This window comes from Rhamphochromis sp. 'chilingali' (assembly GCF_963969265.1).
Source record: "Rhamphochromis sp. 'chilingali' genome assembly, chromosome: 10".
In the NCBI taxonomy this organism is placed as follows: Eukaryota; Metazoa; Chordata; class Actinopteri; order Cichliformes; family Cichlidae; genus Rhamphochromis; species Rhamphochromis sp. 'chilingali'.
The window spans coordinates 20,655,107-20,678,808 of record NC_137937.1 but is presented as its reverse complement, the minus strand read 5'-3'; the positions used below and the strand labels follow the sequence as shown (position 1 = coordinate 20,678,808).

At 40.2% G+C, this 23,702-nt stretch overlaps 2 protein-coding genes across 2 annotated transcripts in view; one reads left to right on the top strand and one right to left on the bottom strand.

The window, feature by feature from the left end:
- Positions 1-11,076, top strand: part of wscd2 (WSC domain containing 2) — a 42,262-nt gene extending 31,186 nt beyond the window's left edge. The window contains exons 5-9 of the mRNA XM_080893125.1: positions 1,609-1,730; positions 1,801-1,975; positions 6,275-6,439; positions 6,534-6,734; positions 9,316-11,076. Of these exons, the coding sequence (XP_080749251.1) occupies positions 1,609-1,730; positions 1,801-1,975; positions 6,275-6,439; positions 6,534-6,734; positions 9,316-9,668 (1,016 nt within the window). The 3' untranslated portion in view covers positions 9,669-11,076. The remainder of the gene's footprint in view (positions 1-1,608; positions 1,731-1,800; positions 1,976-6,274; positions 6,440-6,533; positions 6,735-9,315) is intronic.
- A 7,096-nt stretch (positions 11,077-18,172) lies between these two features.
- On the bottom strand, positions 18,173-20,146 carry cmklr1 (chemokine-like receptor 1). The gene is made up of 2 exons (XM_080893877.1): positions 20,043-20,146; positions 18,173-19,926 (listed from the first exon to the last, which is right to left on the bottom strand). Exon 2 carries the CDS (start codon positions 19,892-19,894, stop codon positions 18,848-18,850), a length of 1,047 nt encoding a protein of 348 aa, XP_080750003.1. The 5' UTR covers positions 19,895-19,926; positions 20,043-20,146; the 3' UTR covers positions 18,173-18,847.
- Between the last annotated feature and the right edge of the window lie 3,556 nt (positions 20,147-23,702).

Here is a 23,702-nt window from a genome sequence, read left to right as displayed (position 1 = left end):
GATCCTAGACCTGATTTTACTCTGCTGAAACCATGGCTGCTAAACAAAGATTAGGACTTTGACCAGTCTGTGATAAATCAGTTGAAATAATTGGACACATTCTAATGTAATTTCCACATTCCTGTTTTGGGGTATGGGCCACTGTAAAACCTGAATGCCCCCAGGCCTTCCTTTTGCTGTTTCATTGTTACAGCCCGTTCTTTTTCAATCTCTATCACCTGCTCTCCTCATAATGTCTCTGACTGAAGCAGGCGGCACTCAAATGATCAATTCTGAGCGGACGAAAAGTCTAATAATGCGTCCGAATCCTTCTTTTATGTGAGAAGCGGGAAGCCTGGATTAACAGAGACTGTTGATAGCAACCGTAGCGATATCCGTTATCTCTGACTGGGGGTTTGAGAAATTGTTGAGCCAGCTGACACAAAGAAAGTTTGGCTATGCTGAACCTGCTTCACAGTGCACCCCTCTGTTCCTCTGCTGTTTGTTTGTTATTATTCTCATTTCTGCTTTTAATCCTTCTATCTAACTGCTGCGCAAGCATTTCAGGTCGGCATTTTCACCTCTGACCCCGATCTCATGTCATGTGAGGGCTGCTCAGAACATCAAAGAGGAAATGGAGGAAATGTGATGTGTTAGCTGTTTTGCAAGCTTTGCCGAGTAAATCCCAGCTCTTAAAAGCTATAATAACTGAGCACAGATGCATCGTTGATGCACTCTTTGTTATTGAGACCTCATTTTCTGTGATAGCTGGATGGATTTATAGCTGCAGCATGTTAAAACACAGAAAGGTAACACAAACAGGATCCGTGGAGAGAACGTGGCATTAAAAATGCAACTTTAAGTCAGAGAACAAGGTCGAAAATAAATAAAACATTTAACACACACACACACACAGCACTAGAACTAATTTATAAAGGGGATATTCTCTTTTTTTTTAAAGTCTGACACCACTGATCACTAATACTTCCTGTAAAGGAAAGGAGAGAGTGCTCAATAGTCTTGTTTACTGGTAGTGACACTATAAACTTTGAGAGGAAGGAATACCAAAGAGACGAAGCTCCATTTGCATATTTTACTTGGCTATGTCTGAGCAAGCAAGGTGTCTTCATCACACTGTCTGTCACAGTGAAAAGCAGCGCTTGTTTGGTTTCTCTCCTCTGTCATTAATTCTTAACAGTTTGTTGACAACAGAGACATTTTCGTAAGTACTCTATACTGGCGCTGCTGACAGGTTGACAGCCTGCAATAAATGTGAAATGGATGTTTAGATTTCCTTTAGCAGTGACTTAAATCTGGGTGTCACCCTTTAAAGTTGTGGTGCAGTGCGAGAAACATTTCCATCGTGAATAAAAACTAAATTATCTTTTCAGTTAGGTTCAGCAGGCTGGCAAAAAAAGGTCAATAACAAATTAAAATAAGGTTAAAAAAAAGACCTGCACATGAAGGAGAAGAGCAGCTTTTGTGATGTGTTGTCTTCACCAACATCAGACCACAGAGAGGATTGGAGGTTGCAAGTCATCCCAGGGACACGAGTGCTGCTGTTAGTTTAGGGTCTCTGTGTTCTTTCGTGTTGGTAAGTGACAGTCTGGCTTGTTTTGTCTGTTTCAGATGGCAGTGCCATTTTCAAAGGGTGTTTCCACCGGCCAGACAATGTCACACTGGCTCTCCCCTTCAGCGCGGTCATCCAGAACATGTCTGTGGATAAGTGCGTGGACATGTGCACAGAGAGGGTGAGTGGATGTTGGGGATTTGTACGCTGCACGAGTGTGTCTTCAGTGTATAATGGCTGTTGTGTTCCAGGAGAAATCGCTGGCTGTGCTCGCTGGAGATCGATGCTACTGCGGATTCCCAACGCCCCTCTTCTCCCTGCATGAGCTGGAGGACGAGGGCATGTGTCTCAATCAGTGCCAAGGGGAAGAGTTTGAAAGCTGTGGAAACGACAAGTACTTTGTCGTCTACCAGACACAGGTTCAAGGTAAATTTAAGTGTTTCCTGGCAGCGGCTGAAAAGCCACACATGTGTTGAAGTTGGTCACATTCTGTTGGTGGGAAGTCCAAGTCAGACTGAGGTTTAGCACATTCAATTTAAAGTATGATAACACATGTGGTATTCAAGTGCAAAGTGTCAGCATGAGCCGGAACTTTGTCTAACTTACATGTCGTGCAAAGTTTGCAAAATGATTTTGGCACTGACTGTTCAACCCTGAGCTGTAGATGATTCCACGTATGAGATGCATGAATCTGTGGTGGATTAAAGATGTGATCATGCAGTGAAGAAGATCATTTCAAAAATCACAGAATTTAAAAATCAACAGTTCTTCTCCTGCAGCTTTGCCACATCTGTTCTTAGCCCCTTCAACCAGACATGCATCTTACACTCTAATATTAAGTTAGTGCTGTTTTGGGCCTAGCATGGAATTCAACTCAACTCATATTTATGTATTTACTGGCTCCACAGTTGCTTACTTTCTATGTTGACTGCATTGCTGATTATAGCAGTCTGTGATGTGAAATAAAAAAAAGTTGTGGTTGTCTTCCTTATTAACTCACACATCTGGACTACTCACTGGCCTTCTAGCTTCTACTACTTGCATGTGCCTCTCATTTAGATAAGATGCCAACTTCTGTGTTGAGCTGCCCAGAATTCACAATGGTGATCATCACTTGTGATGAGAATGGGATCTATAGATCAGATCCAGATCTGTCAATTGGACGCAGCAGAATCCCAGCAGTGATAGGGATTAGGGAAAAACCCCTCGGAATCTAGATGCTGGTGATGGAGATGAAGATGGAGGCTTGGATGGAGCCTGACATGGGAGAGGGAAGGAAGCTGGTTGCATGAAGGCATCTGGAAAGGAAAATGAAAAATCCGCAGTGATATTTAAAGTACATGGAGTAGCGGCTGATTGACCTGAAGAAGGCAGGCAGAAGGACAATTGGACTTGTGATCTTGCAATGAGCTTGACAGTGTGGGAAAGGGGAACTGATGCAAAGCTTAGATAAGTTACCAAACATCCGAGAAGCAGACAGATGTTTGAATACAGATCTTTCTTATTAAACGTGTGTGTAAGCTTCATTTAGACAAGTTCATGTTTTTAAATTTTGTAGGCAAAGTCCTGAAACTTCACTCTTGAAGCTGCTACTCGTCTAAAATGACGTCTGATTGGTCGAAGTGCATCTTGAAAACAGAGCCCAGAGGAGGTGCAGGAGTGTAGTTCCCTCTTAGACCACTTGAATTACAACGTGCCAAAAGGTTATCGTGGATTTTTGTCAACTAACATGAAAAATATATCACCTGCGCTAGTATCAATTATTTAATTCCTCTGCTAAGCTAATTCTGGGCTGCAGGTACATTTTGAGTACCTCCACACTATCCAAAAGCTATCAGCCCGGTTTTTAGGAAACTTCATGGAGTAGTTGGGCTAAAGGAAGAGATAATTGACTTCAGAACCACATAAAGAGAAATGGATAAAGAGGTGGGATTCATTTGTATAGATGTCAGCTTTGCACTCTCACATTCAGGTACAGATGAGACCACCAAGACTAATTTGGAGGAGGTGGCTTTAGTTGTACTTCCAAAGGAACTCCATAGTGGTTTGTTTATGGTGGGAGCATGATCCATCTCAGAGGCTAAGAGTTGTGTGCTGACAATAAACACGCCCATTGCCAAGCACACTTTGCATTCAGGGAGAATGCAGTGTGCACAGTTTTTAGCAAACTGAAGTGAGGGAAACAGATATATAAATACAAATGTTAGGAGTAAATGTGTTGTCTGTGCTTCTTCTCCAGACACATGTGCTCAGTAAGCAGACTGATTGTTCTGGTGTGGTTTGCAGTGACGCACTTTGGTCCGCTTGGAGAGTTCCCTGTTTGACCAGAAACCAAAAATTGGGGAAAAGCTGCAATTTATGCAAACTCATTGACTAAAGAGCAGTGAACTAATGTTACGAGTCCTAGGACTAGTTGTACCAAAGTAACAAGTGGTTGGTTGGTTATAAACATGACTTATAAACCCTGTTATAAATTTCCACATGTTCCTTTGTTCTAGTGTCCAGCGTTGGCTATACTTACTTTATGTCAACAACAGACGTAACTCGTGCTCAGTTTCAAACTGTATAAACCAAATCAACACTGAGATTCATTCAGGAGGCTTCACTTTCAACCAGTTAATATTTCAGGTATCTCACAGCATAAATCACAGCCTCAGAGTTACTTTTAAATAACTATGATTGTTCTCATTTGAGCTCACAACATCAAATGAATTACAAACTAAAAAAACCTCCAGCGTCACACTTTAAACCTTAACCCAGTCACAGCGTTAACACTATCGGCACTGTGCCATATGCCAAGGGTTCAGCGCCGCAGTATTGAAAATAAATACACGCAATCACACACACAGATTATCGGTACATTATGAAGCTTAAAAAAGCGTTGTTTGTAACATAGCTCCTGCCTTTTTTTTTCTTAAGATGCCATGGCAACAGACTAAACTAAGATAAACAGCCGTGTCCCTAAAAAGACTCATTACACTAGTGCTAAAAGGTTGTGTGTGTGTGTGTGTGTGTGTGTGTGTGTGTGTGTGTGTGTGTGTGTGTGTGTGTGTGTGTGTGTGTGGTTTCCTGGTATACCAACCTGGAAAACACACAGGACTGAAGACATGAACCACTTATTCATATGGAGTGGGCAGGGTCCCTACCTTAGGAAACCCAGATGCAATACACCAAAGCACTTTGGCTCCAATTTAATTAGTTTCTTTCTGAATTTCTGTCATGAAGGAAAAATAATAACCTTCTGTTTGCACAACAGGTATAATTATCCCACTGTGGCTCCTTTTTTCCTAATACTGAGATATTTTGCTTGTTATGAGCTGGAAAAACTAAAAATAAATACAAAGCTTAAAACCACAACATGTGAACAATTTCGGGAATAAACAGAAATAAAAAAAAGTCTCAGCATTTTGTGTGCGCACAAACAGGATGCAAGTGTGAAAACACCCGAGTGTGTCCACGCAGTTTAAGCAGGAGCAGAGGGCACTAAGAAAAAAAATGGCTGTGATATTATTGTCTGGAGTTTGCAGACATGCACACGAACAGCAAAGGGATGGGTCACATATGAGGAAGTCACACTTCTGAGTGCTTCTGCCTGACCCCCCCCCCCCCCCCCCCCCCCCCACACACACACACACACACACACACATGCACTAAATTCTTATTTTCGTGCCATTATGCACACTCGATGTTGCAAATCATCCGAACACTATTTATTCATTTTTATTTGTTTTTTTCCTTTTTTGTAAATTTGCAAATTTTTAAATAGTATATGCTCTAAAACGTTTACTTAAAACAATATCATCATGAATGTTCTTGGATTTGACTGTAAAATCTTGGGTTCCAGACACATGCATGCTTATCGCTGTATTTCTCGTTATTCCAAATATTGTTATGAAACTCAAAAATCCAGAATAGGTCTGTCTTCAGTCCAGGCGTTGTTGTGGGCTGTGTTTCCTTAACGCAGTGGACAGATGTGGCTTGGATCAGCAGAGTCACATTGCAGTAAACAGAAATGGAGGTTGCTGTGAACAAACAAAACAAAAATCAGCTGCTGTGGGAAATGAACTTCATGTGATCATTCTTGGCAAGCTGAACCCAGAAAAGGGAACCTGTCAGAGGTCTGAATGTGTTAGCTTTAAATCTGGTTTCAGTTGGAAAAAACAATTGTTTACCACACCACATGGTTTTGGCCCAATGCTACACCCTACTAGGGAAGACAGTAGTGCTGTGAAGCTGAGATGTTGTTGTCTGGTTTGTGACCCCTTGCAGTCAGTTGCTTTGTTCACAGAGTGTCTGAGAGAGATTGCAGTTGGTCTGGATCATGAATATTTGGAGACAGGTTGCATCCTGTTGCAAGTTTTAAGGAGATTGTTTTTACACTTGCATGACTGAGACATAACTCAATAATTCAAACCCTAATTATTACAAATTGAACACAAATGTTGTATATCTAAAAGGTGTAATAGTTTGGATGGAAACAGACAGGTCAACTTGAGTTGTTGGGAGACTGTTTGAAGTTATTAGGTGATATTTTGTGGAGAAAAATATAATAAAACAAGCCCGCCTTGACATTTCTTCTTTCTATAATAATCATCCAAAGTTGAAACGTAATAATTCTGTGTCTGTTATTACAAAACTGTGTAAATACGCAGGAAGTGACTGATTTTCAGTATTAATTTTAAACTTTGAGGTTCATTTAATCGGCTGATCTTTGTCCACTGTCAGATAATCGGTGCATGGACCGGCACTTCCTTCCCACTCGTGCTAAGCAGCTGGTGGCCCTCGCCAGTTTCCCTGGAGCTGGTAACACCTGGGCTCGCCACCTTATAGAGCTCGCCACTGGCTTCTACACCGGCAGCTATTACTTTGATGGCTCCCTGTACAATAAAGGTATGCCTCGGCATGTTTTTGACACGATTCACAGGCGCTCAGCCATGAATGCACCACCGTGGATGCTATAAAGTCACTCTGGGCTGTTTCACAGGATTTAAAGGGGAGCGCGACCACTGGCGGAGTGGGAGGACAATGTGCATTAAGACACATGAGAGCGGCAGGAAAGAAATCGAAGCCTTCGACTCCAGCATCCTCATGATACGAAACCCCTACAAAGCCTTGATGGCAGAATTTAACCGGAAATATGGTGGACATATTGGATTTGCTTCCCAGGCCCACTGGAGAGGGAAAGGTAAGCTGCTGAAATCTCTGGATCAGTGAATATTATGTTGCACGGAAGTCTCTCCGTCATCGTACTATGAAGAAAATGAAAATAAAAGACTTCATTAAACTGAGGCACTGAGGGCATATTTCATTTTTTGTGCTGATAACATTGTGGTGAACAAAGTTTGAGTAAAGCTTCACAATAAGTAGAAACTGAAACACTGCAAAATGAGAGAAAAACAAAAGAACTGAGAAACTGTGATATAGAAGGGCAAAGGATTGAGGAAATGCAATCAAACTCTGGCCTTTTTTAGCAGTTTGACGTGCACCAGTGTGGCTGAGCGCAACATTTTGTCTTTTGAAAATCATTTACACCATTTAGCCACAGCATCAGCAGTCAGATAAATTAGAAGTGTTTATGACAAGTCTGATTCAGATCTTCATTCTAGGTTTAAAGTGGGAAATATATGTACCGGTATACATGATCTGAACACTTAGCAGCTTACTTTGTTTCCTTCTTTATGCTGTTAGCTGCAGATGTTATCAGTCAGAAAACGAATACACAGTTTAAAAAGCTGGTGAAATGTCTTCCATTCAGGAAGTCACAGTTTAGTCATGTTTAATTCCTCTTTTGTCCACTTGATGCTTAATAACTATGTCTAAAATATAGAGATGTCTTTATATTTCAGGCAAATTTTGCTCTTCCTATTGCATTCTTCATGTCTTAGTAACCGTGGCAACCGCTTTTGTCTCGTCCCCGTATCGTCTGTCTGACTTTGGCCTGCCATTTCCAATGAGTGTTTATTCCCTCTGTTGTTTGGAAAATGATGCGGTGACATCACTAAAGAGAAAGGCTTTCTGACAGCTGCCACTTCGAATAGACGGAGAGCGGGTCAGCGTGACATTGTGCGCAGGGCCCCACATGTACGATTTGATGCATTCACCTCCACAGAGGGAGCCTGTGGGGCACAGATGATGTCACAGACACTGATGCCTTCCAGCGTGGCCCCATAATGTCAGCTCAGGGGCAAGTGCAACTTATTTTGGAGGTCATGCCATTTTAGAAAGCACAGTGAGTTATTTTCCACTGTTATCTCGTAGATTTAGAAGCTATACAGATGCCTTTTTTGGGGTAATCTGTCAAAAAGATACTGTCTGTGTCTTCACTCTGAAATGAGCAGAACAGGATTTTGGAGAAAAAGTTAAAATACTTTGATGTTTTTTATTGTAACTTCTGTATTTGCAGCTTCTTGGCATTTCTGCACTGCTGGTTGTGTTTTTGGGGGGAAATTTCTGATATTCTGTCCACTCTGGCACTAAAGTTGCCTCTATGATTGGTTTCTGAGACATTGCAAACTCAGCAGACTTTAAACTTTATCGATACCCTCTCCCAGCAGTAAAGATTTGTCCTTATGCAGCACAGCTCCTGCCAGCTCCCACTTTTTATGGGCCACTAGATGAAGCTGAAAGAAAAGGTTTTCTCACAGCAGCTCTGCAGTTTGAATGACAACCAAAAATGTCCGGACATTTCAGAAATTACTTAATGTGTCCTCCCTGCCTCTGGAGTTGAATGACATCAGTGCTAACACAGCTAACACAGCTCTCACTTCCTCTTAACTCTATGCCCACGCTGACACTTTGACTTTTTTGTACCGAAGTTCATTTTACCGAGAACTTAAATTTTATTCGAACAGACAAAACGTACATGCACTTAGCAATATGAGCTCTTTGACAATTATGACTTAATAACCTTTGGTAACCGCTTCTTCGTCTAAGCTGAAATCTCAAAGTGCAAATTTTCTGGTGTTAATGGAGACGGCTCAGTTCTGTTATTTCTTTTTTATTATCTTTCTTTCACTTACACTTTTGGTTTACAGTTGTTTCATCATTGTCAAGCAAAAGTTTTTGAAGTGCTCTTGAGCACTTTGAAGTGGCTTTCTGAAGGTCTTTCAAGGTTTTGCTTTGGAAATCGGCTGCCCCGTCACTTCTTTTTAATTGCAGTCTGCTATAGCAGTGCTTTTTTGTAAGTTGACCTATGAGTCATTCAAGCATAAAGGCAACAACTCAAAGGATGAACCAGTGTGTGTCAACACATAACAGACAAACTTAGCAAAGAACCAATTTTAAATTGTATCTTTAGGCACTTTGTACTAGCATGCTGACACAAAAATTCATACGTTATTCCCATTTCTTTATTTGAATCTATGAAAAATGCCAAACATAACACAGTTAATTAGGATAAAATAGTATTTTTGCAAGAGCAAAGAGCTATTAGCCAAAACTGGGCATATCGCAGCATGGTGTGCCGTGTGTCTTTTAAAAACAGAAAAATTAGGAAATTGAAGAAGTGGAGGTCAAAAGAAGAAGTGTCAGGCCTGAAAAAACTACAGCAGATAAACAATATCTGAAAGTCATTTTCTTAAAATACAGGAAAAAATCCAACAAAGACCTGACACAAGACGCCAGAGGTGATCCATCTGCTGTTCACAGGGTGGCTGTAGATGTTCTTCCTGCTATATTTCAGTCTGTACTGTAGAATGCCCTTTAACTTGTGCATTGGTACCCAAAACCCTCATTTATTTATGTTCTGTGGCCTCTTTGTCCTGCAGAGTGGCCCGAGTTTGTCAAGAACTATGCCCCTTGGTGGGCGTCCCACACGCTGGACTGGCTGCATTATGGGAGGAACGTCCACGTGGTCCACTTTGAGGATCTGAAGAGGGACCTGTTCACCAAGCTCAAAGGAATGGTCGAGTTTCTGGGTTTGAAGGTTTCTGAGGATCGCCTGCTCTGCGTCGAGGGCCAGAAGGACGGGAACTTCAAGCGGTCGGGGCTACGTAAGCTCGAGTACGACCCGTATACTCCTGAAATGCGTTCAAACATCAATGAACTGATCAGAACAGTAGATGCTGCTTTGAAGAAAAGAAACATGTCTGGGGTTCCAGAGGAATACATGCCAAGATGATAAATGTGAAGACCTCTGTTTTCCTTTTTATTTTGTTAGTTTTCCTTTTTATTCCTGCACATCTTGTAGAATTTCATGAGATAAATAGATTTTTTATCGTGTTAGATGTCTGTTAAGTCATGTAGATGGACACCTATTTCATTTTTTCAGTCATCTGTTTCTTTTTTAAACGAAACTAAATCAGCTTCATGCATTCATGGAGTAGACGTGACAGTTTTAGCAGGCAAGGTTTGTGTTTCTCTCATTTGCTGAATGAAAAGCACTCCTTATCCTGCTCTATGCACATGTGCTGTGTAGGCATGTGCACATGCCTTAACACAAAGAAGCTACAGTAGCTGTGACTACAGAGGGGCTCATCTGACTGTGCTGACAAAAGATACGATACAACACTGCAAAGTGTGTTCAGTGAGCTTATTTTGTGCAAAAGAAAAGTCAAAACATTAATTTTCCTGCTGCTATTACAGTTACAGAACTATTTTATATAAGAAGCTCACTGAAAGCTGTATCTCTTTGTTAGGGGGGAAAATGCAATATGCAGGGTATAACTACCTGATGGTGATGATACTGTGTGTTTCCAAGATTTTGTAAGGTGTTTAATTCACTGTATGTACGAGAAATCAGAAGGTTATTCAAGAAGCTGAGTTATCCCTTTCGAAGAGACTGACTCGAGGAGAGAAGAGGATTAATGTCTGCGGCATTTATTTATCTCCCGTGAGCAGCGCACACGTTGATTCATTTGGCTGTGAATATGTTTTCTTAACACTGGACTCGATGCAGAAATCCAAAAAGCACTTCGGTGTGCAACACCTTCCCCAAAGATCACTGCGGAATTAGGCATTACACTCATGTAATAGACTGGAGTTTACCTTATAAGTAGTGACTGTTGTAGAGGTTTATTTATGAGAGCTAATCATACTGAATGTGAAAACTGTCTTTTTTCTTTTTTTTCACTGCTTTGTTGTAAGAAAAGCTTTGAAACCGTTAAAGCTCGTAATCATTTTCCTATTCCTTGTTGAAAAAACAAAAAAACTCCAGCAAACTTTTGTGCAGCACGTCTTAAAACGGCGCTCGATCTCCTCTGCCGCTTAAACACAAACAAATACACAGATTGATAAATCCAAGGATAAAAAAACAACAACAGCACCAGTGATTGAGAGCCAGACAGCATTTAACTGACTTCCATTTTCAGTATAATAAAACTATATTTTTATAGTGTATGCTGAACACGTTCAAAATATTTGTATTGCAACAGGCAAACGGGAGAGGTTGTTTCTATTTTTAACACATGCTTTAAACTTTATTGGCTCTTTGCATTTATTGACAAGCCGGCACTTATTGAACAGGTGTCACATTTGAATGTATTTTCTATGGAATGAATGTAATGTAATATGGCCCAATAAATGAGTGAATCCAAGGAGTGACTCATGTCTGAATTTTTAGAAATCTGCTACGATCTGCAGTAGTCTTAAACATTTTTATTAATATATCGCATACCATATCACAATAGCAATCTGCCTGTGACTACAGGTAAGAGAAAAAGTGTTTTCCTGCTGTGACCCTTAGGCGCTCTGTAGTTTTATGGTTCAGTGTGCACAACAAGGCTTTCCTGTAAACCTCTGAGAGCGCAGCCAAGAGAAAAACAAGACTAAGCACTGACAAGCGTTCTGCTTCGTTACCTAAAGCTATAAATACTAATGTCGTGTGCTGCTAACATGCACGTGCTAATTTCTTTTAGCAGGTTAAATATCAAAACAGGTATATGAAAGACAAACATTGGAGACAGATTTGCCTTCAGAAGAGCTCAACAAGGGGCTGGAAACATTCTTTAAAGATTTCGGTCCATATTAGCATCACACTGCACATCCATGATGTGAATTTCCGGCTCCACCTTATCTCTATTGGTTTGAGAGCTGGTGACTGTGGAGGCCAGCACAGTAAACTCACTGTGATGCTAAAGAAACCTGTTCGAGATGGCTTGGGTTTTGCGGTGTGGTGTGTTATCCTGCTGGAAGTAGGATAGAAGATAAGTACACTGTGGTCATAAAGGGGACATGCTCAGTGACAACATTCAGGAAGGCTGTGGTGATCAAACAATGCTCAGTTTGTCCAAAGTGTGCCAGGAAAGTATCCCCCACACCATTACACCATCAGCAGCCTCAACTATTGATAAAGGATGGGATGCCAGTTTCTAAGGAAGAGCAGCTGGTTTGCACAATGTCGACATGCATAAATGCGCATTAATGAGCAGTTGAACAGACCTACCTAATGATGTGGCCAGTGAGGACGCAATAACATTCAAACTGTTTATAAATTAAAATAGTACAAAATGAATATAAAACAAGTGAAAACTCATTTAGCCCATTTAGAATGTGAAACCAGAAACACAGCTGAAGAAAGTTTGAACAGAGACATCTTTTTCTCTCTTTTTAGCAACACGCTGTACATGTTAGAGAACTGAGAAAACAACCTGCTGCAACATAGAAAGCAAACAGTTTCCCAATTCTTGCTTGATCCAGGAATGCACCTTACAAACCAACCTTCTCTCTTTCTTTTTTTCTAGCAGGAAAGAGGGTTATGTAAAAATGTAGGTTATTCTTAGGAGGCTAAACACTGTCTTATTTTAAACTTTGCTGTAGTAAAAGTGTGTTGTTATGTATGTTTCTCCTGCAGAGTTGTGTCTTTTCACTCTGTGAGGATTCATTCTCCACCATGAATGTAGTTTGTAGCACTTCCAGGGCTTCATTTTTCATCCCTTTAGAGGTTGCCGTCTGTGTTTACCGTGTTCACCACCTTATAATAACATGACAGCACGTCTATTTCGGCCTCCTGTGATTCTGACCCTGTAATTTGGTGATTTAGTCCTTCTTCTGTTTAATGATCAGCTCCTGGGTCTTGTTGTGTTTCCTTTCTTTTAAAGATGATAGTAACCTAACCATCTCTTTCAGTTTAATTAGTAATAAAAACCTTTGATTTAACTATTTTTCATTTCTTTTTTTTCTCGAATGCTTTTTGTTACTTTTCCAGATCCCTTGGACCTTTTAGTGAAACTTAATTAGCAGTAATTATTGAGTCTGACTAGCAAAGTTTTGGACAAAATAAAAATCAAATAAAATGAAGAGTTTGAGTATTTTTAATTGAGTTTGAGAACTAACTCAATTATCTTTAAATATTTGTACAAAAAAAAAATTAATGGCAGCTTCTAGAGGTCCAAGATGAAAATTCTTTATCTTTTGGCTGTGCCCTTTCTCCATCTCATCCGATCCCTACACTGCTCTACATCACTACATCCATGAATTTTCTCCATGGTCTTGCCCTTTTACTCCGGCCTCACAGCTCCATATTCAACATCCTTTGTCCTACGTATATATCCACTATCCCCCCTCATTTACCCAGGCTTGGGACCAGCACTAGGAGTACCCTGGCCTGTTGCCCTCGGTGGTTGGGTTGTCCAAGAGGAAAAGTGAGCGTAATGAAAAAGTCATGAGAATTTACCTGAGGCTTGTGGATATCTGTGCTGAAATTATTGGCAGTTTATTAGAAAAAGCCAAAATGTTGACCTCCTACTGGCTGGAGGAAAATTGAAGGGATTACCAAAGATATCAGGATTCATCCTCTGTGACCTCTGCCAGACGGATGTAAGCGAGATATTTCTTGTCTTGTCTTTCTCTTCCCAACCAAAAACCAAACAGCATTTATACTACAGCTGTCTAGTTTTGGGTGAAAGGCATCACGAAACGCATTATATATTTCTGAAATGCTGTAATATAATAGATTACTGTACAGTTACAACTATCAGATAGTCAACTACAGCTAGTTATCTGGATGATCTGTGATTAGAGAGAAAGAAAATCATCCATTGTGCCTTTTTCCTGCAAGCAAGTTCCAATGAGCTAATGTCAGTTGTGCTGGGAAGAAATAGACCACTCTGCATCTTTCCATGAGTGGAGATGTGAACTATACTTTTATTTGTACTGCACCAAAGAGAAATAACATGATGGTAAAGATCAAACCGTATCCAGGACAGAAACATCTATCCAGTGCTGCTGAAATGACCCTTTGAAGCATCTGCACAGACAGCATGCTAACACAAAGCTCGAAGGCAAGAACCCAGAGTGATGTTAAAGCCGAGTGTAAGCCAACCGCAGCCCGGCAGCTTGAGCCTGATCTTCATCATGTAACCAAAGCAGGGATGACATGCAGGCTTGTGATGTTGTAGCCTCTGTTGCTATACTTGCATGTTTCACTGTGTGTTTTAGGTAGTGGCTGCTGTGGGAACTGGTGCAGTGAAGCTGCGTCCTCAGCACTGAAGCTAAATAAGAGCTGTATAAAGTGTACATTGGTTGTCCCAGGGAGATAGCTGAGGTTCCTGGACGTTACTGTACCCACCACACTCAGACCAGACACTGTCCAGTTATCCAGAAAGTTGAAAGAAGTTAGTGTGTTATGCTGGAGCTGACAGTCCCGTGGGAAGACCAGTTAGAGTACAGTAAGCTCAGGAAAGAAAGACGTGGACCTAGTTGCCAGCTGTCAGAGGCAGAGGTGGAAGGTGTGAGGTGAGAGGTGAGAGGGGTGAAAGTCTTTGCAGGCCAGTCTCTACACTGAGTCATACTGCTGTTGGGGATATGGAGACTCCAAATGAGTAAAACTGTCAAAAAATCTTGGAAGCAGCATAGAAGCTGGCTTTGGCTGAAGAAGGGTGATACATATCAGAGGATCCCTGGATACAAGCCGGGGCCTGGCATACCCCGGCTGGGTCATCTGGGAAAGGCTGTCTGTAACAGCCGATAGGCCAGTGTAGATCACTGAAGATATGTCTAGCATGCAGCAAAAAGTGTATGCTTGAACAACAAAAATTTAATAAATAAATAGATAAATGATGCAGAACTCCAAAAGAATAATCATAATCAAAAAAGCGTACAAGCTAGACGCCAGAGAAGAAAGACGAATTAAACATCAATGGTAAAACTGTATAGTGGCATATATTTTCTGTAAAAGTTGACACTAAAGACAACACTGCATCTGTGCCTCATTTTTTTTCACATCACCCACAAACATTTCCTGGAGAAACCAATGATGTTCCTACACCAAGCCACAGCTTGGTGTCAAGGTACACATACACTGTCTGACAGCGCCTTAGTCACTTTTATGAAAACCACATTTGCAAAATATCTTGATGATCAAAGCTTCATGAGATTTACAGGCAAAGCAAAGGCATCATATAGTCATTTAATAGTTAATAACAGGTTAATGACAGGCTGAGTGTGTGGTGGCTATCAATGATATACCGGTATCAAAAAAGTGTGTCCCTATTATGATTGGTTTGTAGCCTGAGGTTTGTATTAACTTGTAATTATGTTACCATGCATTTCAGGCCACAGAGTAACCAAAAAGTCACGTAATCAGCAGTAATTGCACATGACAAATTGCTTAGTTTTTGAGTAATGACCCTAATACTTACTTATGGTTTTTGTCAGGTTTGCCAGCATTTCCTCCAGCATGATCTAGATCACATTTAAAGTCATAGTAGAATACTTACTAGCAACTATGTGTGTTGGTTTTAAAACAGGACTGATTGTGGTGACTGTAAACAGAAACCATCCAGTGGCTTCTGACACAGTTTGTAGAACTCCTGACTTTAAGCAAACTCTTTCACATTTATACGTGGGCAGGTTACAAACACAGTTCAGCTTTAAAGGTTAAATCTCTGACCAACATTTCATTGTTACTCATTGACAGGGTTTCAGGTAATCTGTGCTTTAAGGGTTTCCCCACAGCCCTACACTGTTTCAACATTTTAAAAAATTACTAAAACTCAATTCCTCTCATGCTTCCTGTTAAGTTGTGAATCTTCTTGCAGCGTGGGAAATAATTATTTGATCCCCTTCTGAATCCTCAGTCTCAGATATTTCATCTGAAGTAGTTTCATTTTTGCAGTGAGTCATACATAAAAGTCATAAACTGATTTGTGTGTCACTGAGTGAATGATGTATTTGGACCCCACACTGACTCATTACTTGGTGGAGAAACCCTTGTCAACAACCACAGCAGTAAAACGCTTCTTGTAGTTGTTCACTAGATTCTCACACACTCGAAGCTTCAGCTCCCACCACAATTTTTCAAAAACACTAAGGTCTGAAGACTGGCTAGACCACTCCATCACCTTAATGTGCTTCTTCTTTAGCCATTCCTTTGTGGACTTGTTGGTATGCTTTGGGTTATTGTCCTGCTGAAGGACCCATCCATGACCCCTCTTCAGTGTGTCCTGTAGCTTGACTGTGGGAACATGCCTACAGGGGGATTGCGGATGCTGGAAGATTGGGGTGTAGTGTGTTACCAAAAGTGTTCTTGGTGACTGTGGTCCCAGCTGCTTTCAGGTCATTTTAAGCTCCTCCTGTGTAGTTTTGGGCTCCATCCTGAGGGCCACTGATTGTCATTTTATGTTTCTTCCATTTCAGAATAATGGTAACTTCTTGCCGAGCTTCTTCCTGGTGGTCTCGTAGAGCATTCCAGTCTGTGTGCAGGTCAACAATCTGGTCCCCGATCTGCTTTGACAGCTCTTTGGTCTTGTCCACGGTGGTGGACAGATTCGAAAGAAAGACTGAATCTGTATACAGGTGTGCTTTACACACATAACAAGTTGAGTCAGGAGTATCTGAAATTGATCGACTGTAATGTGGCACACAGCCCATCTATAGGAGCCAGAATTCTGATTGTATTGTAGGGGATAAAATACCGATTTCACTCAGTGACATGCAAATCAGTTTATAACTTCATGTTTCGTATTGTGTTGAAATTCTGTCTCTCTTGATTAAAATACAACTACCATAGAAATTAGAGACTGTTCCTTTCTGTTAAAGTGTGTATGCAAGTGTTTTGAGCGTATATCTTTTTAAGCATAACTTTCACCCCACCGTACTCAAACATAGCCTCAAACATGCTGTGAAATAGAGGCTTCTCTGTTCTTGTGCAGTGACCGGTATGATACCATTGCACCATATACAATATATGCAAGTAAAATATTGATGAAATAACTGGCATTTCACAGTAAACCACATATATTTCACATTTAACTCACAGTATAAAAGTTTTCCTGAAGCCTCAGTGGGCAGAACTCCAGAAAAACAATTGAACTTCAGATCAGAAATAGTTGAGAGTCTCTAACTCTCTAACCAACATTTCATTGTGACTCACTGCCAGTGTTTTGAGAAATCTACTTGTGTCTTGTCACAGCCCTACACTGCTTCAGCAGAATGTCACTGAGGTATAGGAACTCATCCGGCCCACGATTTACCAAAAATTCACTGGTTTTTGTAATGTGTGAAGTACAAAAGGAAGGTGATAAGGTTTTCTCACTGCTTGGCTGTACAAACTAAGACAATTAAACTCCACTGAGAAGTCAGTGAGACTCACAAACAGCCATATCAAGGATGATTTAATCTACTTCACCACCAAATAAAAATGTTTTAGTTCCAGAGTATTTTTATTATTATTAATATTATTTCATGGCCAATAATAATTAAGGTGTGGAAAACAATGAGTATACAAAAGTGCACAGACATTTATCGGAGAAGCCTATGATAATCTGACACGACAAAAGTCACCTTGACCTTCAGCCCAGTTTGGGTGAGACCTGTTAGGTGATCATTGTGTGAGTTTGACTAAATTCTCGCTAATGGTGTAGGAGGAGTGATTCTTGTGAAGTTTGAACAAGTGGACGATGGATTCCTTGGCATGCATGAGCTCATCGGTCCTTCAGCCAGATGGTGAATAAAAATCCCCAGACTCTTAAATTCCTGTTGTGATATCTCTTAGGTTAAAAATGTTAAGAGTGTTTATCTCTGAGCCTAATTTAGACTCAAAATTAGGCTCAAACACAGTGTGCAAATATGTCATGTGGTTCTACTGGTGTGCAGAGGCGGAGGTGATACCGTTGGATCAGATACAGGTGCAAATAAAATGTTAGTGACATAACTGGAATTGTCAGTGAAATGCGGATGCACAACAGACATTAAAATTCTTTTAGTTTATTAAAGCTGTGAAAAGAAAGGATTTTGGCCTCACATGTTACTCAAACCTCGCTCCCCCACGACAACATTTTCTGACAAAATTAACACATTTTACTAACGATGGCTTCGTTCCTTTCTTGCCCTTTTTTATTCTTGATATTTCTTGCCTCACATTTTCCCAAAAAATGAAAACTGGCCTTGAGAGAGAAGTCTATCTTTTCCTTGGCAAACAGCTTGATGTACGATAAACTGGAAGGCTGCTACAGATTTTTCATCACCAGAAACGCATTGCTTAGCACAGTTTTAACTGATGTTAGTGTTGTCTGTGCATTTTTTTTTTACAGTTTCCCAAATGCATATCTCATTGCAGATAAGAAATGAGTACATTTTCAGTAAGTGATTGTTTGTTTGAAAAGCACAGCCTCCAAATACAAATTAAGCCTCAACTTTTGAGAAATTCGAGATTGAATCAGAGAACTAACTTTAATGGATCTTGTTTAATCTCAGAAACAAAGAAAAGCAGCAACAAAAGTCAAACTTTTACAACTACAACTACATTCATAGCACTCATACATGACATAACATAAATTATTGCACAGTATCTGTGAATACAGAGTGTGTGATTGGCTGAGCTTCACCCTGTCTTACTCTGTATTGTGGTCAGTTACACTTATTGAAGTGTTGCAGCATGAAACTATAATGCGTTGTTATATTATAATTAGAGTGAGTGCTCTTGACCATCCTTTATTTAACTTTTAATTAAGATATCAAGAAAGCAAGTCAAAACTTGTGTCTGTTCCAACAACAGACACAAGTTGTTTCCTTCTTGTTTTAGTGTTTTACCAGTCAAATCAGGCTTTCTATAACCATCCAACCATGCAGGAGTGCCGCAAGAATCAGAAAGTGATCTGCAAATGCATGCACCACTTTGTGTTCCTTGATGCATGAAAGTATATCATACGATTGTTTTTAATTTATTTTATTTTAGTAAACACTTAATATACAGGTAATGCTTTGAGTCTAATGTATAATACATGGTCATTTTTACAGCTGGAATATACATATTTCATTCACAGTAAAGACATATTTTACATTGATTGCACATTTTTAAACATTATTTTTGTTGTCCAGTGAACCAACTGACTGAAACAGTTTGGGGTGATTTTTGCACATCTAGATGTGTGTAGAGGCTCGTCCATCCATGGAGCTGGACCTGGACAGGTAACGGCTGGTGGTACGACCTTCATCTCCCATTGCATTCTCCATCTTTGAAAGCAGAGAGCTCTTAAACTTACGCCTGAAGTCGTTGCCCATGAAAACGTACAACACAGGATTGAGGAAGCTGTTTGCTGCTGCCAAAGCAGTGCCTGCTTTGAGTCCGATCTTCAAAATGGTGAGGTTGTGGTGGTGGGGGTTCAGCTCAAGCAGGATGAACACGTGGTACGGAAGCCAGCAGATGAAGAACCCAACAATCAGAGCAGTCATCACCTTGAATGGTTTGGTGTTTTTGGCCATCCTGTTGGTTCGAAGCTTGAGGATGATGATAGAGTAGCAGATGGTAATGATGATGAAAGGGATAACAAAGCCAGCGATGAAACGGCTCACTGCGACAAACTTGTGACCGTGTTGGTGTGTGTAACTGTTCAAGCAAATCATCCGACCTAGGTGTTCCTTAACATCCCGAAAAATCATAGAGGGAATGCTAACTGCGATGGCGAGCAACCACGCCATGACAACAGCAACTAATGCCTTTCTAACAGTGCGCTGGTTCTGAGCCCAAACTGGAAACATGACTGAAACACAGCGGTCGACACTGATGAGGACAAGGACGAAGATGCTGCTGAACATGTTGAGGAACATAACTGACGGGATAAACTTGCACAAAAAACTGCCAAAAATCCAATCCTCAGTCACCGTGTAGGCAATGGTGAATGGGATGAGGGAGCAGAACATAAAGTCAGAGAACGCAAGGCTCAGGTACCATATGGTGTTGACTGTTTTCTTCATCTTGAAGCCAGAAATCCAGATGACCAAAGCATTCCCACAGGTGCCCAGCAGGAAAATGATCACATTAATTATGACTAAAGTCACACAGGAGCCTTCACATTTTGGCTTGTGCTGAAAAACTGGCTCTTCATGTGTAGTGATATTGGAGGAATCATTATAAGTGTAGGACGTATTTTCAGAATAGTCATAGTCCCAATTTTCTATATAATCCATTTCTTCTAAGGGTGAAAATATGTTTGGAATTTCTGTGAAAACAAACAAACAAACATTTAATTTAAACAAATGTTTCCCATTTTAATTTTAATCTGAATAAACATCTTTGTGTATAACTGCATATAATTAAACAACAACAACAACATACCTGCAGCAACAACTGTTCTCTGCTGGTGATGATCGTGTCCAGTGCACAGTACCAACTGAGCTGAGATAATGCTTGCAGAGGTATAAGAAACAGCATGCAACCAAAGTCAGCTGACAGGGTGGTTTCTTAACACTTCCATCTCCTAATTTCACTACTGCATTTTGTGGTCTTGCACTTTAATAGCTCTGAGGCATTTGATTGTTTTTTGTGGATGTTTTTCTTCTTCTTTCCTTTTCTTTTCTTTTCTTTTCTTTTCTTTTTTCAACCTAAACAATTTTTTACTTTTTTATATATCAAATTACTGATGACTGATCGTAGTCCTAGAAACCGCAGCATTAGGCTGTTATTAGCTATTACTTATTATTATTACCCATATGATCAGTGGGCAAGGTTAAATATTAATATCCTACTTCAGCAAAGGTTATTATTCTCTTCTTCTGGCACGTAAATAACAAAAGTATTGAATTTGCCACACATGTGCTGCCCAGTGTGAGTTTTGTGACTTGGCTTTGATGGTTCTGTCTCTGACAGCTGCACGCTTTTGGCCAGATGTGGAAGGGAAGCAAGCCAGAGCACATTGTTTATTTAAGCTTTGGTCAACATGATTTTAATTTGATATTGCAACGCCAACCTCTGATGCAGATGATTCAACTAATGCGCACAAAGTGCAGCAGCTGTTGTAAACACACGTCTGTTATCATTTTAATGACTGAATTAGCTCTCAATGGTTGTCCTGCTGCATGGAGCCATAATCACGGAGGCAGACACAGCCGTTCCTTAACGTTCTGGGTTTCTCCTGACCGCGAGGAAACAGCTGCAAGAAGAAGAAACACAGATGGCAAAGTTGCTCAGTGTAGAAATGCTGTGATGAGTGAGGAGGACGGCAGTGCGCTCAGGCGTGACTCCTTTTTGCATCTCAAACTTCCACTTTTCTACAAGATAATTCACTGATTGGGTCCATCAGGCAGAGAGGTGATCCAACGAGAAATGTGAAGGTGTTTTAAACTTTCTAACAAATTGAGGAAACCAATTTGTTTGTAGCTCACATTTTTTTTAACATGAGTTCTTATTTTGCATGACCAAAGCCAGACACTGAAACAAGCTTTTAGAGGTTACATATTTGGCTCATAGTGTTATGTAAGCTGTTATATTTATTGATTACTTGTTGTGAATTTATGAATTTAGCACTCACATTATGAAACACACTCATGGTTTATTTACAGTACTTTTATCTAAAAACAACACACAAACACAGGCCGCCCCTCTTACTTTGCCGTCATGAGATAATATGGTAGATAGCAACAAGTAACAAACTTAGTTTCGGAAATATTATGTGCAGATTGCTTAGCTGACCTCATGATGCATTTCAGCAAAACTACTTTAACTCAGAACGACTCTGCTGGATGGATGTGTTAGTGAAGGTAAGGTTAAAAATAACCACGCACGTATAAACAGTAAAACACACAGTAACCACATTTTTCTTTGCTGCACCGTGCATGTGAGAAAACACAACTTCCTGCCTCATGAAGAAGATGTGTTACGCTTTCATAAAGGACAGGAGATCATTGTTCATACTTTCACTAAGCATGCAGATATTTAACTGTTTGGATTTTAAAGGGTCACTTTGATAAGGGTGATAGCACTTAAAGCATTAAAGGAATATCATAAAAACATATGTTAAAAATTGTCAATAAAGATAATACTGCAGGTTCTGTAGAGTTTGGTACCATTAGTTCTGCTTTACACAGAAAGGGGAGAGAGAGAGGTTGTTGTTGTTTTTCTCGAGGGTGTCAAAGCTAAAAATTATGCAGTGCACTGGGTTCAGAACTATGGCACAGTAAAAATGAGGAGGTTGTCCTTCACCAACCTATGCTCATAAAGCATCCTTAGCTGTAGCAAGGCACTGCGATATACATGGCCTTGGTTTGCAAGGTCTCCAGTGGAAGAGTTCACAGATTAGAAATAAGCCATTCACAGCAATAATCTACAAACCGGATTCCAAAAAAGTTGGGACACCAAACAAATTGTGAATAAAAACTGAATGCAATGATGTGGAGATGGCAAATGTCAATATTTTATTCAGAATAGACCATAGATGACAGATCAAAAGTTCAATCTGAGAAAATGTATCATTTGAAAGGAAAAATATCTTGATTCAAAATTTCAGTGTCAACAAATTTGAGTAAAAACTAAATTTGAGCATAACGAAGAGCTGGAAGACCAATTAACACTAATTAGGTTAATTGGCAACATGATTGGGAATAAAAAGAGCTTCTCAGAGTGGCAGTGTCTCTCAGAAGCCAAGATGGGTAGAGGATCACCAATTCCCACAATGTTGCTCAGAAAGATAGTGGAGCAATATCAGAAAGGTGTTACCCAGCGAAAAATTGCAAAGACTTCGCAGTTATCATCATCAACTGTGCATAACATCATCCGAAGATTCGGGAGAATGGAAGACTGTTCTGTGGTCAGACGAGTCATGATTCGAAGTTCTTGTGTGGGACGCCATGTCATCTGGACCAAAGAGGACAAGGACAACCCAAGTTGTTATCAACGCTCAGTTCAGAAGCCTGCATCTCTGATGGTATGGGGTTGCATGAGTGCGTGTGGCATGGGCAGCTTGCATGTCTGGAAAGGCACCATCAATGCAGAAAAATATATTCAGGTTCTAGAACAACATATGCTCCCATCCAGACGTCATCTCTTCCAGGGAAGACCCTGCATTTTTCAACAAGATTATGCCAGACCACATTCTGCATCAATCACAACATCATGGCTGCGTAGGAGCCAGTCTGCAGTCCAGATCTTTCACCTATAGAGAACATTTGGCGCATCATAAAGAGGAAGGTGTGACAAAGAAGGCCCAAGACGATTGAACAGTTAGAGGCCTGTATTAGACAAGAATGGGAGAGCATTCCTATTTCTAAACTTGAGAAACTGGTCTCCTCGGTCCCCAGACGTCTGTTGAGTGTTGTAAGAAGAAGGGGGGATGCCACACAGTGGTGAAAATGGCCTTGTCCCAACTTTTTGGGGATTTGTTGACACCATGACATTTTGAATCCCCATATTTTTCCCTTAAAATGATAACTTTTCTCAGTTTAAACTTTTGTTCTGTGATTTATGTTCTATTCTGAATAAAATATTGACATTTGCCATCTCCACATCATTGCATTTAGTTTTTATTCACAATTTGTTTAGTGTCCCAACTTTTTTGGAATGCGGTTTGTATATTACTTTCATTATTAACGTCTCAGCTGCCTAAACGTAGTCTGGTGCAGGTTATGCCTTGGTATTTGGAATCAATTTTACAGCTGTAAAACTATAAATATGGATTTTTTTGTTCAATTTCAGTGTTTTTAATTTTTTTTTTTAATATTAAATATTACTGAACTGTGTTTTAACACTGTTTCTCTCTTGTTTTTACTTTTCGAGCATTCTTTGTGAATCAAATATTCTAAAAAACATCTACAAAATAACATCTTTAATATTAATTCATATACTGTACAACATACTGTAACATTTTACTATCTCCCCACTGAGATGCTGTTGTTTTACACTGATGAGTTAAAATGGTAAAAAAAAGTGCCCTCATGCAATCATACATGTGTTGTTTTTTTTGTTACATTTTCTGCGAAAGGCACAGAGATTGTACCTTAGAGC